Source organism: Trichogramma pretiosum, unplaced genomic scaffold (genome assembly GCF_000599845.2).
Source record: "Trichogramma pretiosum strain Unisexual culture from Peru unplaced genomic scaffold, Tpre_2.0 scaffold3, whole genome shotgun sequence".
Taxonomy (NCBI): domain Eukaryota; kingdom Metazoa; phylum Arthropoda; class Insecta; order Hymenoptera; family Trichogrammatidae; genus Trichogramma; species Trichogramma pretiosum.
Genome location: NW_019641698.1, coordinates 48,230 through 64,339, shown reverse-complemented (window position 1 = coordinate 64,339; position 16,110 = coordinate 48,230). Strand labels below are relative to the sequence as shown.

The window sequence follows — 16,110 nt, the reverse complement described above, 5'->3', positions numbered from 1 at the left end:
AGCCATCGTGTGCCTCGATGCGATCGATTGGAACGCAAATAATAAATGAAAAAAGAAAAAAGAACAATACTCACGTCGCGCGCCCTCCTGCTGGTGGGGGTCTCTGGTGCTTTGGATTGACTGTTGGGCGTCACGGGTCTGCCGGTTTTCGCGGCCGTTGCGTCCATCTCGAGGAACAGCGAACGGGATTTTCTGCTTATTCCTGGAGAAAGAAAGATGAATGCAAAATGTACTCGATGCTCGAGGATATAATTACGTATACACGTATTTTATATATGAGATTCGTCGATGCATAAAAAAAATTGCGTGAGCAAAAAAAATAAGGCTCGTGCAAGAACGAAAGTGTTGTTGTGGATAAGAGCTGCGGCTGCTGCTCTCCAGCATTAGTTATCGACAATCTCCTCAAATAGGCTCGTATCGTATAATTAAAAACTATACGTACAGGTTTGATGTAATGCGATAAGCAAGAGGATAGTCTTCAACGCTTCGTCTATCTTACGAGAGGTTCTTGACCTCCACTCGAGAGAGAGAGAGAAAAGAAAGAAAGATCAAGAGAGAGCTCGAATTACCTGCGGCAAGTATCTCCTCGTCCGGCTTTTCTGATTTGTTCTTGGCATTTTCGATTTCCTCGTCGCTCGTCGCCGCGATCGGTTCGCCACGTTCGAAGCGCTCCTTAATGGAGCGCGCGTTTGTCGAATGTTGGATCTCTTCCACCGCGTTGATTTTCTGAATTTTATCGCTGTCCGCCACGGCCTGCTGGTACATTTCCTTCATTTTGCCTTGTTTGCCCTGCAAATAAATGCGCACAGATATAGACACGATGACAAGCAGCATACAATATCGACTCTCTTTTATATTTTCGATATACAGTGAGTCAAGAGCAATAGTTTGTATCACTCGTGCGTGGTACGTGTAGCTTTTAACGATGTTTTTTTTTCAAATCATTCGTTTTTTTCGTTGTTGCTCATTTCTCACTTCTTCCATTACAAAATTTTCCGACCCGAAGGAATTGGCACATTACATTATTCTCGAGTCTTTTCCTATTATTAAATTGTTCTTCTCGCAACAACGAGCAAAAACAGTTTCTATATTAAGTATCCTCGGAAAAAGTCGTTAGTCGCGCAGACGTATACGCGGACATTTTTCTTTCTTTTTCCGTGCTCTCCGATTCGTGTTACGTTATTTTCTGGGTCACACACAAGCGAGAGAGACAGAGTAGAGAGAGCGTAAGTTATTTCCGGCGACGCGCCAAAATGAATCGCCCTACGGTGTGTATATGTAAGTGTGCGTATTTGCGCGTGCTTGCATCTCTCTAGAAAAGCTCTCCTTCTAATGCTACTGCACGTGCAAGTTTTGTTCTTGAATGAGTACGCAGTGGACGCGCGCGCGCGAAACGATACTCACTCCTCGAATCAACGTCGCGACCGATTTATACGTTAAAATGTAGAAACTCCGCTCTAACTTGTGCATATATCGCACACGGAGTCGTAGCTTTTGTTGTAACTTATGAAAAAGCTTCACGTTTTATGGCACACTCGTTGTTCCATGCCAAGCGCACGAGCGTCGTTATTCAAAAATTTTTTATGCATAAAAGAAAGTGCCGATAATCTCCATACGTATGAATACAATTTATAAGCAGATAAGCCGCTTTTTTTCGTTCGGTGCATCGAAAAGCACACATCACACAGCACGAGCGAGGCAAACTTTTTCGTTCTATCTCTGCGCGAATCCATCCTCGGATAGCAGTAGTATAGCAGAGAGACAAAAAACTGCAATACAGTGTCGAGAGAGTCGAGTCGACTCCGCGTACCATGAAGAGCCTCGAGCGTATTCCGGCGATCTCTTCCTTGCGAGCCTCGCGCAGCGACTCCTTCCTGCCCTCTCGGCTCGTGCTCTCCCAGCGGTTCTTGATGTCGTCCATTTTCGTGAAGCTAATCGGTCGTTCACGATTGCCTCGATTCGACTTGATTATTGTCGTCTCGGTCTCAACTTCTGCGAGAAGAAAGAGAGAAAAAATTATTATTACAGGCGAATGAATTAAATTAAAAACAAAAAAATTTACACAGTCGATATATAACAAGGCCCGTACTCGGTGCGTGTGCGATCATTCGTCAAGCAACGTTACATTATGCATAAATATATATGTTAAAGTACTCGTATGTACGTACGTACGTACGCACGGGGCAACTAATTGGTAACGCTCTACAAACGTCGTAATAGCGCGCAAAACTTTTCGGGAAGTTAGCGAGCCGTTTAAATGGGCGTTCGGAGATATATACACTTCTGCATCTCTCTCTTATACGTTGCGTTACTCGATCTCTTTAATTTGTAACGCACGCGTATACGAGTGTGTCTATATGTGAGTGTATGCGTGTACAGAGAGGCAGAGAAAGTATACATCAAAACGCGTACACTGACACACAAAGGAGGATACGCGTGCGCTACACAGCACTCGTATACAGATAGAATAGTTGCAACTTTATTTATACGTATGTAAAGTATCGCCGCTTGCGTAATGATCGCACAGACTCTGTGTATGTGTATTAAATGCTTTCCGGGCTCCTTTACCTTCTGTTTCCTCCTCTTCGATCTCCTCGTCGCTCTCGCTGGATTCTTCGTATGGTATTCCATTGAGAGCGTCGTCCGTCACGCCGATGTCCATACCCTTCGCTTGGAATCTACGTACATGGACGGAAACGCATCGTATCAAAAATTTGCACTATTATAGTATCGATTTTTTTCATCTAAATTACACTCACTTGGCTAATTTACTGAGTATACTGGGCGACCTCTTGACGGCCACTTGAGACGGAGACCTTTCGATCTCGTTTAAGTGGTTGTCGTGGTTGTTGGCCTTTTCGAAGACTTGGAAGCGTGACTTGACGTTGAGCGCCGAGAGCTCCTCGAGCCCGAGATCGGGCTTGTCCGAAGCTGCGAAGCGAATCGAATATATCATGTTAAAAAATTGAGCTTTCTTCGGGTTGAATAGGTAATAAAACGGCTGGTGGACGGGTTTTTATTAGATTTCAACGCGAATTAATTAATAAAACGTATGTAGGCGATCGATTCGGATTATAGCTGCGCGTGTGTCGTCTGTACAGCGGCACGCGATACTAAATCTAGTTAGTGGTTAATTCGACCGAGGATGCTCTTTAAAACTTGGTAAACACAAGCACACACGCTACACTGTTATGTGGCACTCGAAAATTCAATGTATACACACAATGTTAGATTAGCTGGAATAATCATCGGTGATTTCGTTGGTTATTGTTATTATCATTTATTTAGATTCTCGTTACTATTATTATTGTTGTGAGTTTATAAATGGAAGGGGTCGACTGTGTAGCACGACGCACAGCTCGAGCTCCAATGTTTATGTTATTGATAAATCCAAGTCACAAAAAAAAAAACAACAACAGCAGCAGCAGTGATGTCAGCACATGTCACACGCACACGCACACGAGGAAAAATTTACCTCTCACGACGTCGGGCGGTAACTCTTTTGGCTGATTTTCGCGTATGATCATCTCCGGCTTTCTAGGGCGCACTACAATGACATTTTTGTACTTTTATTATCCAAAATCTCGTCTTTGATACTGTTTGAACGCGTTATAACCTATGCGCGGTGACATATATTATTGGTTTTTTCTTTTTCGAGAGAGAGAGAAAAGAGACGTTGTTTTAAACTGAACGAGTCAGAGATAAGAGCGCGTGTATTATGTCATTGCCAAAACACGTGTTCGCTCGTGCACAATAACAAAAACTATACGACCCACTGTTATACGCGCGCACACATATGTATTCATCCGTGAGTCACAAAGTGCGCAAAGTTATAAATTCTCATAAATCGAGGAAATAAAAATTTTCTCTCTCTCTCTCTCGTGCGCGATTAAAACCAGTTAAACCGTACGTATATAAGAGCGGCAACGTACACGCATTTATATTATTTTATTCGAACATGAAAATATCTCGAATTCCTTTCTCCGCAGTGTGCATCGGTATCGGCACTGATATATAGGTAATTTCCGATTTTCCATCGCGCGGAGAATTTCTATAAATAATTTTTCATCGTAATATAATAAAGTATACTCACTGGGCTGGTCGCTCTCCTCGACGGGTTTCGGCTGGAACAGCTCCTTGAAGTGGGGCTTGCAGTACAGGGTCGACTCGTGGCTCTCGTAGCTGTCGACGCTGAGCTGCTTGCTGCACTGGCAGCAGCGGAAGCAGTTCTTGTGCCAGACCAGGCCCTCGGCCTTGGTCTGCTCCATCTGGAAGACGACTTTGCCGCAACTGCGACAGTTCGGATTGGCGTCGCCGTTCTGAGCGACCTGCGCGAAAAAAAACAAAAGGCAAAAAATCGGATTTAGATCTGTGTACGAGCGCGAGCCGAAAATTATAGGCGCCCGTAATCGTATCGCACGCGCCTTTTCTCGGAAGTCGATCTATATGGCGTACAAGTTGCAGATCGCGGCACGCGCACTTGTCTTTTTTTCGTCCGTTTGTTTGGTTTTGCCATTAATTTATAATAATAAATTCTCGGTACTTTGCAACAAATTAATTGCTGTATAATACGTATCGGTTTTTCAGCGCTGTAGTGCACACAAGCCTCTATACGTGGCATTTATTATGTAGCCACAGTTGCGCGTTGTGTGCGTTGTTGTTGATCGTTACAACAAGCAAACGAGTCGAGCTAGTTAACTACGGCCTTTTTTTTTATCCTCATAACGATATAACGATCTATATGTGCGTCCGCGTGTGTGTGTGTGTGTCTGTGTATTATTGGTCTACTCGTACATATACAAACGCGAAGCAGCTTTCTCGACCATACGTATACGTGCGTATTATGCGATAGACAAATATACCCAGGGGGTGTCGACGGAGCAAATATAACCGGATAATTAGAGCTTTTATTATTAGTTAACATTCAATTGGAAGCGCGAAAAATCACGTGCCGCGAATGAGCGATCGATCGCCGTGTGAAATTGCCATTACCGCGACACGCGTCCCGGACGAAAAAAAATTAACCGACGACGACGACCGGCGAACTTCGGGGTCTCGTTAAAGCGATGAGATAATAAATGCCTCTTTATAGAAGCGGAAACTAGTTTAAGTAACGGGATGATATACGCTATATATGTATATAATGCAGTCGCATCCTCGGGCCGATGCTTAAAAATTTCCGCGCGGGTGGGGGGTAAAACGTTACATTATCGACGACCCGATAGACCACGTTCAAAGGCAGTAAATTAAAATGTTCCCTTTCTGTCTAGCGATCGATCAAAAATCTATTATACGTGCTTCGGACGTTAATGTGCAAACTGTTTTTTCCATGCACAAGCTGAAGAAACTCGAGATCTCGTTGGCTCTTTCGTTCGAGGTTTTTTGCATTACGGAAATTACGAAGCCGGCCATCAGCGAATGTGTCATCGGTTCGCATTTTTGACAAATTTACTAAATTCTTATCTTTACTCGACTTTCCATCATTGGAAATTAATTGGACCTACGACACCGAAATAAAAACAGGTTTCTCACAAAATTAGTACCTTAACTGTACTCTCGATACGCCAATTACCTCGCGATATTTCAACGCATCGATCAACCGATTTTTCAATAAACCGTAAAAAAGAACGCGTATATACACACCATTCCGATCCTTATCTCTCATTGCGCAATATTTATATATACCGCATTCATGTATACTTACGGAATTGAGCTGCTGCTGGACTTTGCTGGCGTCGACCGAGCGTACGTGCAGCACGGCGCCTGATTTTTTCGTCAGCGCGTCGAATTTGTTGAAGCTCGATTTCTGAAAAAACGACACACGACACAACGATTAGAAATATATTTTGCTAAGAATGTACTCAATGACATTGTGCTGTATTTATAGGATCGACGATCGATCGTAGCGGTGGAGTACTCGTTGCTGTTTTTTTGATGATATATATAAAACAATGCTGAGTGTGTGGTCCGTAATGGCATTTATAATATTGCAACGATTCCTGTACAATTATGTTCAATGGGTTCGCACAAAAACACACACCACACAAGCTCGCACGGAAACACACAGTCGCGCTTATTATACATATTATTGTATTATTTAGAGCGTGTGTGTTTCGGTGCCTTATATCGATATGAGTGAATGAAAAAAAAAACTTTACCATTACCTGTACTCGCATCTCTACCTTAATAAAAATTTCACTTGAAAAGGAGATAGCCCATCACCACCACCCCGCGAAACATAATCCAAAGATGCCAAAACTAATAAAATCCAGCGGTGCTACGAGCTGAGAAACGGAAGCGCACGTCGTGCAGCGAGAAAGCGCAAAGCGAAGCAATAATAGCTAAAACTACATACACAAATACGCACACAGTCCAGAAAGCAAAGCTTGGAATGAGAGAGAGAGAAAGCAAACAGACAAGAAAACATTAGATTATGCACATAAATAAACATCTCGGCCGCCGAATCGTTCGATTCCTTATACCTGTAGGTAAAACAATGAGAAAAAGTCTCGAGGCCACACGTGTGCAATACGCTACGCGTTTTATTGGCGAAATGCGTGTAGTATCTAATAAAGCGTATATATGAGAAATCGAACGATGCGATCGGCGTAATGATCGGGGGCGCCGCGCGCGAGCAGCGGCACGAGGCAAAACACACACACACATAGCTAAAGCAGACACCCACACACCAAGAGACAAACATCGGGCTTACATACCACCTGCATGAATTCAACTTGGTTCCTTTGTTTTCTTTTATAACTTATAATACATTACACACACACATATATATAGTTATACCATAAGTCCTACTAAAGGCTTTTTCCTCGAGCAGTCGGCGCGGCGATACGTGCATGTGCAGCGGTAGGCTCTATAGATCCTATAAGCTCGCGAGATGAGGAGAAAGTTTTTGACTGACTCGATAGAGTGAGTTGAGTGAGAGAGAAAGACAATTCGTGTGTGTGTGGTGTGTTGTATATGCAAGCGTATAGCGTCGATTGAAAATTGTGTACTTGTAAACCATAATGTGTGTGAGTGTGTTAATATTATGAGAGTATATCGACAACGAATATTTGAATATAATATCTATAATGTATAATCGCGATGAAAGAACGTCATGCTCCCATTATACACATTAATGCCTGATATTTACAATAATACATGATGTTGCGATTCGATGCGATTGTAATAATGTAATTCGGACGTGATACACAAATATGAGGTACGTTCGTCATTCATGAATGTAATATTTATAATCGTGAATCGAGGTGCTTGCGTGAATTGGTGCACCAGTACTTTTTTAATTTTAATTCAATGTTTCTCGGACCCCTTTGAAAATGTTGTTGCTTCGTTCTTACCTCGAACAGGTCAGCCACGGGCCTTATGCGATCGCTGCAGGAGCGCGTGTATCTTCGCTTGGGACAATCCGACACGGAGCGTTGCAAGTTCGCCAGGTTATTGTACGAGGCTCGCTGTGTTGGTGTATATATGTAGATAGATACATATTTTCTTTTTTAATTAAAAACGTCCGTTTTCTTGTTGTTTATATACATTTTTTTTTACGTTTTTTTTTGCCGTTATTAACAAGCCTTGTTACATTAGGATACATGGAGGATACAATATATGTGTGTAGGTGTGTGGCTGTGTACGTGTGCTCGATCGTGTTTAGAAACTTTATATTATATATATATGGGCAACAATGATATTATGTAGCTCGGAGCGCATGGCGCGCGAGGCGCTCTCACGCTTCACTCAAACGCGGCTGTATACGGCGCCAACGAGTCGAATTTCACGCGCGCGCGCGAACCGACCTTATAACACCCGCAACGTACATTGTTGAAAATATAGCACACACAAGTTGAAAAAAAACCAAAAAAAAAGTCTAGTACCGAAAAATGTCAGCAGCACGCGAGCCCCCAAAGCCGCAAAGAGACTATATACTCTAGGTAAGCCGATCTCTTGCGCGCACCGAATATATATAACATAATACAAACGATAATCTCGAATAAGAAGAGGAAGGAAAAAAAAATTGAATCTTCTCGCGGGGGCGCGCGCGCGAGCGGATACCGCGTCGTCGACACGCCGTATACACTGCAGCTCCGTCTTTATTGTCGCGTGCTCTCGTCGTCGTCGTCGTTGTTGTTATGTTACTGTCGTTTTTATTGCCGTTGTTGCTGTGTGTGAGTGTGTGCAAGCCCCCCAATCGTGTGTCACTTTTTATTTTAAATGCATAGAAGTGAAAGTCAAGTTGTTTGCAATTATCATAGTATGTGTGTGTGTGTGTGTGTCCGTGTCTGTCTACGCCGTAAGTTCCGTAATCCCCAGCGACAATATATATATAAATGAAAATATCGACTTCGTGCTTCGACGTAATTCACGACGACGAGAGCTTTATACTTGCTGCATAGATATAAGCACACGTTTTAATCACGACTCTCATCCAATATCTTGTTTTTATTTCCTCGTAACAGCGATTTGTATTAATATAATCAATATCTTTCCGCATGGCACAAGCCTGCAGTGTATGTGTGTACGTGTGTTTGCGTGTGTGTGTGTAAAAGTGTGGCGACTGTGTGCACGTGTACATTATAAACGTATACAGGCATGAGAAAGAGAATAATATGTGCATATAAGAAAAATAGAGAGAGAGAGAGAGTAAGTGAGTTCTGTCTTTTTTTTTTGGTCTATAATAAATACTTACGAGAGCCTTGACATTAACTGAAGCGAAAACTACGTCACGACCTGTGAAGTACTTGCATCGGTCCTGCTCGTCAAAGCTCAGATCGCCCGTCGATTTTGCTCTCTGCTTATTATAAAACCCCTCGCGCACATTTGTGTGTGTGTGTATTCGTGTGTCGATACACGCGTAATAAAGTTCGAGAGTATTTATTTTTTTTCATTTTTGTAGACACATCGAGGCGAGAGAGATTATACATAAGAGAGAGGTTTGAACGTGAGCGATACGAACGGGGTTGTTAGTCCAGGTAGGTTTTTTTTTGTTTAAGAAGCCGGCATGCAAGGTAGCGTATAAGAAGATGAATGTTTTTTATTAGTCAATTATTACTTTTTTTGTTGCTCTATTTTATGATTTAATTTTTAATTTTTATTAATAATAATTAATTGAATGTAGCTACTGTTGCGCGTCGCGAGGCGCAATTCCTCTTTCTGTTTTTTTTTGTATCGTTTACTCGCAATAAGAATTCAAACGGACCTTTGGAGGAGCCGATTTCTACTGATTATTAGTCGTAATTCGTTATGATATTATTGCTAATCGATCTACATTTCATGTTATTCGAGAAACAATTATCAAATTAAAACGTATTAGTGTAAAGTACTGACCTCGTGATGCCTATTGCTGTCCGAATTCGTGAGCGTGGTGTTCTTGTCGGCGTCGTTCATGTTGGAAACGTCTCCGAAGCTGCGACACTGCAATTAGTCACGCGCGACACACAAACGGGCAAAGAAAAAAAACAAGAAGTAAGCAAAAAACTCAATACATGCAATAAATCGGTAAAAAAGAAAAAAATCGATTTTGGCCTTACCAACTGTTTGATGGACACACCGGTGGCGATGATTTCTTTGTTTGGTTTCTCCAAATCGCCTCGATGCGACGACTCCAGGGCGTACGTCTGTGTCTGCGAGAGATCGGCCCGTCGAGATTACAGAGAGAGGTAAAAGCACGTAACGCAGCATGCGGGCAAACGAAAAAGTAAAGAAAAACACACAACAATGACAACGAGTGGTTTCGTCGGACGTCGACAAAAAAATGTCCAAATATAATTCATATATTAAGTGATATCGTCGAAGGTATGAGAAATTATAAATTGTGCAAAATGGAGTTATATATTATACCCACGCGCGAGAGCAATGGCAAAAAAATGACAACAGCCAACTGGGGCATGCGTGCAAGTGATGTGTTTGTGTGTGTACTACATGTATACGTATGCTATATAGTTATAGTACGATAAAACAAGCGAACTGACGATTAAAAGCGAAAAAGAAGCGGCGGCGCCTTGACTTACCAGCGACTTGACGTTGACATTCGACAGATCGTCCTCGGCAGAGATTTCGATCATCTCCGCCGACGTCTGCCTCGGTCCCGTGTGCATGTTTAAGCTCTCTTTCTTCGACTCTTTTGATTTTAATTTCTTCTTCTGGTTTGTTTTTTTTTCATTTTTTTTTTTTTTTTTTAACGATTTATTTTTGTTTGTTTGTTTGCAGCATCGCAGCAGTAGTAGTGGCACAGCAGATATATAGAAGATATATATAGTTACAGAAGAGACAGAGCGAAATTACACAGCCAGGCAACAATTATTACAGCATGCGTGAAAAATGAAAATATTACATGTATGAGTATTATGAAAGTAGATTTCGAACAATTGCATCAGCGCGTTATATCTTTTGATAAATCGCAGTATATGAAAAATACAAAAAAAAAAAAAACGACGATCAAAAGCTCGTGAACGACGCAGAGTGATCATTCAGATAAATTAAACGTTCCTCGTTATGTTTTATAAAAAGTAGAAAAAAAATCACAACAAATACAATCAGCGCAATGCACAATTCAAACGCAACGATGAGATTCGATATGATAATAACAAAAAAAAAAGAAAATAACACCAATGCAGAGCCGCGATCGATATACAATACACCCGAAATTCCGCCGAGCAAGTCAATCGGAAAGGAAAATAGCGAAAAACTCACCACGGAGATGTTCTCCTTCTCGAGCTCGCTCTTCTTGCTTTTCTTGGTTTTCTTAGTTTTCGTGTGATTCGGCGATGCATCGCTTCCCGCTGTGGCCTCGATCTTCTTCTTTTTCTTCGTCGAGCTCACGACGGAGCTCGTCGTTATGACCTCCTCGCGACTCTCGCTCTGCAATGAAATTTTGGGGACCGATTAATAAATTGATAATGCAAGGAGATGCACAGAGAAAGGGTCAATTGCCTTTATACGTAACGTATATGCACACACGTGTTTCTCGCGATCGCGCCAATGGTCTCGTACATATATAATAAATAAAAATTTCTCTCCTTTTCTCGCTTTATACCTACGAGCTGTCGATCTGCGTGCGTGCAGCTTTGGAGAACGGATGAAGGTATAAGCAGCAGCAGACGCGCGTGAGCATAATGCGCGTTTGCATGCATGCCTGCGCACGAGGAAGTGGATCGATTCTTATTCGAGTATCATCATACATACATACATAACTAAGCGCTATGTATAATATAACGAAGTTTAGGAATAGCGCGTACGCATCCATTTGTGTTTTTTTTTCTCGTACTTCTTCTCTTTCGTATCGGTAATGCAGCCGTATATACGACTATCGTCCGCCTGCCAAAGTCCAAAATTTTCATACGACGATAAGTAAACGCTATATACGCGTGTGTGTGTATTAAAGTGTATCGACATGTTGGATAATTTATAACGACACTACCAGCACTGGATATACATATATACACATATATGAAGGTATTGAAAAATTTATCCCCGCATCTAGAACCGGTTTTTCGCTGGAGTATAAGTCAATGCTCGCGCGCCACCACACGTGTATTATATACCTATACACACGCATGTAGGCGCGCGCGTGTATAGATATCGGTACGTATATATGTACACATTCGAAATAACCAATTTAATTACCATTTTACTTCACGCGTATATTAGGAATATACTTCGTCGTTGTATTATCGAAGTGTGAAAGCTCCGATCTATCGGCCGAGCGAGCGAGCTTCGAGGAAAAAAAGATTTCGATTACTTTTTTTCTCTTCCCCCCGCTGCAACTATGTATATGAAAAAAATTCGCGTTCACGCTGCGTTATGCACACAAACAAATGTATAAGTGAAGTAGCGGTGGAACGAAGTAATAATGGTAATGACGCCGGACACTCGACTATCTACTTGTATATAGCGTAAGTATACTCGCTCGTATAGTACCAAGTGTCATTATTTCATTGTGCGCGTCTTATGTTTATGCGCGTTTTAAATGTAGAGAAAGAAAAGACGTATACGCGTTTCGTTAGACAGTGGCGATAATATAACGAGACGACACTGCACGCCGAGAGTCGTTTAAAGGCTCATCGGGAGTATGTATATACGCGCGAGCGACGCGAATCGTTCAATGAAACATTTGACATGGCGAAAGGAGTATATACTTATATTAGAAGTTAACGACGATACAGTTCGGATCGAAACCTCGAAATGATAGATTTTTTGTTTATCAATGATGTATACGCGTTGATTTCTCGGCAAATGTCGAGCAAACGTGTGTGTTGGTGAGTTTGTACCATATCGCGTTGTGTTTTTTTAGAAAGGAAGAAGCAGCGGCAGCGGCAACAGCTTTAATGAGATTACGGTATTGAGCGAAAGAACTTTGATAGCGTTACGGTATTGAATTCATGAATTTTCGCCTCTTTCACGAGCACACACACATGTACGTACGCGCGTGTGTTTTACTTTATAATAGGCGCGAGCGCGAGCGATATGTGTGCCAGCAGAGAGCCGCCTTCCGCGCACGCAGCGCGCAGCCGATTTTCCGCGATTACGCGTTAAAAGTACACTTATACTCCAGTGGCATACAAGTATTCAACGAATTCGTTCCTCTTTTTAACGATCGATTAGATATATATTTAATATATAATGAAACGAGAGCTGAAAGGGGTGGTGGTGAGGTTACCATAACCCTATATATACCAAACGCGCGTGTGCGGCGCAAGTACGATGATAATAATAATCGGTAAGTGTATATAACACGCCGAGTTTGGAGATCGAGAGAGAAAAAGTAAAGGAGTCAACGAACCTCACGATTTTCAAGCCGACGAGACGAATTTTATAACACAGACGTTCGATCCTGCGTGTGCCCTTATCACTTTATAGCAGTTGTAGCACTCGAGAATAATATCACACGTTTATTTTATTTATTCAATATCCATGTATCACTATGTATCATCACGAGGTAAGCAGTACACACACATCACTGTAGGATATTATATTATACAGGCACACTTTGGTATTTATAATAATAATATGTATAAACACTACATATAATACATAATAATAATAAACATAAGACCGCCGCTCAGAAGGAGCTTAGCTGCAGCAGCAGCAGCAGCAGCGCTCGGTTATTCCGTGCTCTCTTCCACATACCGGACACACACTCGAAGAGAGTCTCTCTCGTTCTCTCTCTCTCTCTCTCTCTTTCGCGACGTGTAAACGAGTTCAACGGACCCACCACTGCCTGTATTTTATATATATGTGTGTATGCTACTACGCTCTCTCTCTACATATATCTTTCACTGCTGCTTATATATGTATATGTGAGTATATTCGCGCGAAGAGTCGTGTATCAAACTCTTCTTCAATTTTCTTACACTTAGATACATAAATATATAATATACAAGCACGATCACATACACAGCGGCAGCAGCAGAGAGTGGTATTATCGACGACACTACTCGAGCACCACCGAAAGAGCACCACCTCGTCGCGATGCGACGAGAAACGTCAAGGAGCGTATAGCTGCCAAATCGGTATATCTCGATCGGCAAAAAAGGGCCGCTACTACCACTACTGCTAGCACCACTGAAATTGGAGCGAAATTATTCCATACACTGTCTATAGCTCAACTGTGCTATACCGCCCCAAAACTTGGTCGCGGGGACCGGGTACCAACGCAAACGCAACACACTGGCGCGGATGCCACTTTATACTAACGCCGTCGGCCTTGAGTCGATTAAATGAGGTTCTCGCTCGCTCCGTGTGTCTGAGTGTCTCTCTCTCTCTCTCTCTCTCTCTCTCTCTAGCGCACATACACACGAGAGCTCCGGTGGTTTTTGTATACATACACACAGACGCGCGGACACACTCACATGGAAGTAGCAACAGCAGCAGGAGCTATAAGGCATAATAATGTGTACCAAGGAACGCATACACACACTTATACACATACACATACACTTACCAGCCGCCGCCGCCGCCGCCGACTACGAGAGAGATAGAGAGAGAGAGAGAGCTGCAGTTGCTTAACGCTCCGCAAAAGAGAGGCAGCTCTTCTTCCATCCCAGGTAAAGGAGGCGCATCGTGCGCATGTATGTGTGTACAAATATATAGGTATACATAGGTATGTAAAGAAAGAGAGGAGAGAGAGAGGGACTGTTGGTTCGGAGGGGCCTTATCCTTATAGCGCACCGGAGTTGGCTTTAAGGTGATTTTGCATTGTTGCCCGATGATTCTGCTTCTGCTGCTGCTGCAGTGCCCTTTTGCAGCGTTTGCATTTTTAATTAAAAAGATCGGTTAATGAAATGAGACGAAGGAGAAGTACAAAGAAATTTTTCCACGAGAAAAATCGTAATTTTTCATTTGCGCCTCTCTCTCTGTCTTCGAGACTCGCGCGACACGCGACGTTGCGCCCAATTTTCGCTATCCGGTTACTCCTCTACTACGACGATGCAATACTGTCGTAATATTCGCGCGCCGTATACGTAATATCAGGTTCTTCGCGAATCTATCTTTCACCGCGATGCACTATCGCGCATCGTTTACGATTTAAATAGACAGACGCTTACCGTCGCTAATAAATATATTTAAAGATCCTCGCGGCCGATCGTTTTTACCCTGCGTAATATACAACGCCGAACAAGCGGTTTTTTACTCGCGACTGCTCTATAACACGCAGATAACATACGAAGTCGATCGCGCAGAAGGGCTACAATACACCCCTCATCAATCCTTGCCCGAGTCGTTTTTGACACAACAATGTATCGCTCTGCAATATAGATCGTCATCTTCTCATATATATATATATCGCGGGAGAGGTGTATAGTAGTATATCTATACGTACACCGGCACGTGCAGCAGCGGGGCCGGATAGGTCGTTTCCTTGCTAACCAGGCCCCGGCATATTATACATTATATATAGTGCCTCCTCTCGGACTCTGTATGGCTGCAGCTGCAGCAGAAAGAAAGAAAGAGAGAGAGAGAGAGAGAGAGAGAGAAATGCATGATGCATCGTTCCACGGACGCTAAACTGACGCTCTAATACTGGGTTTTACCCCGCACGCGCGCGCGTGCGACTTGGAGTACAAGGAGCACACACACACACACGCACATAGTAACGCGCAGAGTATATACACAGGCGCGAATCTTCTCTCTCTATCTCTCTCTCTCTCTCTCTCTCTCTCTCTCTCTCTCTCTCTCTCTCTCGTTCTCGACGTCTTTTTTGCTTATATTTATTTATTTTTCTTTTTTGCTCGATTTTTCACGGATGAACGACCCCGCGCGCTCATTGATTCTCTCTTCTTGTCTCACTATATATACTCGTTCGCTGCTGCTGCTCGGCGATGATAAGTTGATTATATACGCGCGCGCGCGACCCAACTCGTGTGTGTGTACGTATACGGTAGTACGCATGCCGTAAATGTACCACATGCGCGACTTTGTATGTGTGTGTGTGCAAGATATTTAATATATATATACGCGAAAGCGCGCATTACTCTTCGATTATATATTACGTATATGTAGGATAATGTGGAAGCCGCAGCGGTGGCAGCTGAACGAGTTTATTACGGATGGATTGCTCAGTCGCGTCTCATTTCTGATCGTATATTTATCGCATAACGATTTCCGTTAGAATTGGAAGTTGTGCTGTGACTTATACAAATATTTGCGTTTTGCCGCTTGCGGGTTTACGGAATTTAAGGTACACGCCATCTAGCGGTAGCGATTCAAGGTGCCGTTGGCTAATTCGAATAAGCAGACAGTTTTGAAACTTCGAGGATACGTTCTTGGGACTTGGCTATCGACGAAACAAAACAAAATAAAACCGCTGCCAATGTATTGGCAAGTAGCTTCCTCATACTTTTTTTTTAACTTAAAAATAATTTGAAAATATTAATATCATCTTTCTAATTACGAAAGCGAAACGAAAGCGCCTCTCAGCTTTATCGGGTATCTCAAACAAACAATGCAAAAAAAAAAAAAATTTTTTCTTAAATAGAAAAAAAAACGTTTCGTTTATCGATAAATGAATTTTTCTGGCTTCGTCGCTATGTCATAACGAAAAAAATAAGCCCTCCCCCGTCACGATACGTGCTACCGTTATCAAGGAATCACTCTACACAG

At 42.5% G+C, this 16,110-nt stretch overlaps 1 protein-coding gene across 12 annotated transcripts in view; it reads right to left on the bottom strand.

The window, feature by feature from the left end:
* Positions 1-16,110, bottom strand: part of LOC106651448 — a 31,430-nt gene that overhangs the window by 12,061 nt on the left and 3,259 nt on the right. For 5 of the 12 annotated variants that reach the window (XR_002763619.1, XM_014369943.2, XM_023462400.1 and 2 more), the window contains exons 2-15: positions 10,702-10,869; positions 10,020-10,151; positions 9,540-9,632; positions 9,337-9,423; positions 8,699-8,800; positions 7,356-7,469; positions 5,705-5,806; positions 4,094-4,328; positions 3,476-3,547; positions 2,760-2,931; positions 2,569-2,678; positions 1,811-1,992; positions 570-789; positions 75-202 (exon numbers count right to left, since the gene is read on the bottom strand). Coding sequence is in view for 11 of the 12 variants with exons in the window: in XM_014369943.2 (XP_014225429.1) it covers positions 75-202; positions 570-789; positions 1,811-1,992; positions 2,569-2,678; positions 2,760-2,931; positions 3,476-3,547; positions 4,094-4,328; positions 5,705-5,806; positions 7,356-7,469; positions 8,699-8,800; positions 9,337-9,423; positions 9,540-9,632; positions 10,020-10,151; positions 10,702-10,869 (1,917 nt within the window). In the remaining variant the exon portion in view is untranslated. The remainder of the gene's footprint in view (positions 1-74; positions 203-569; positions 790-1,810; positions 1,993-2,568; positions 2,679-2,759; positions 2,932-3,475; positions 3,548-4,093; positions 4,329-5,704; positions 5,807-7,355; positions 7,470-8,698; positions 8,801-9,336; positions 9,424-9,539; positions 9,633-10,019; positions 10,152-10,701; positions 10,870-16,110) is intronic. The other 7 variants (XM_023462396.1, XM_023462397.1, XM_023462398.1 and 4 more) reach the window with 7 other exon arrangements.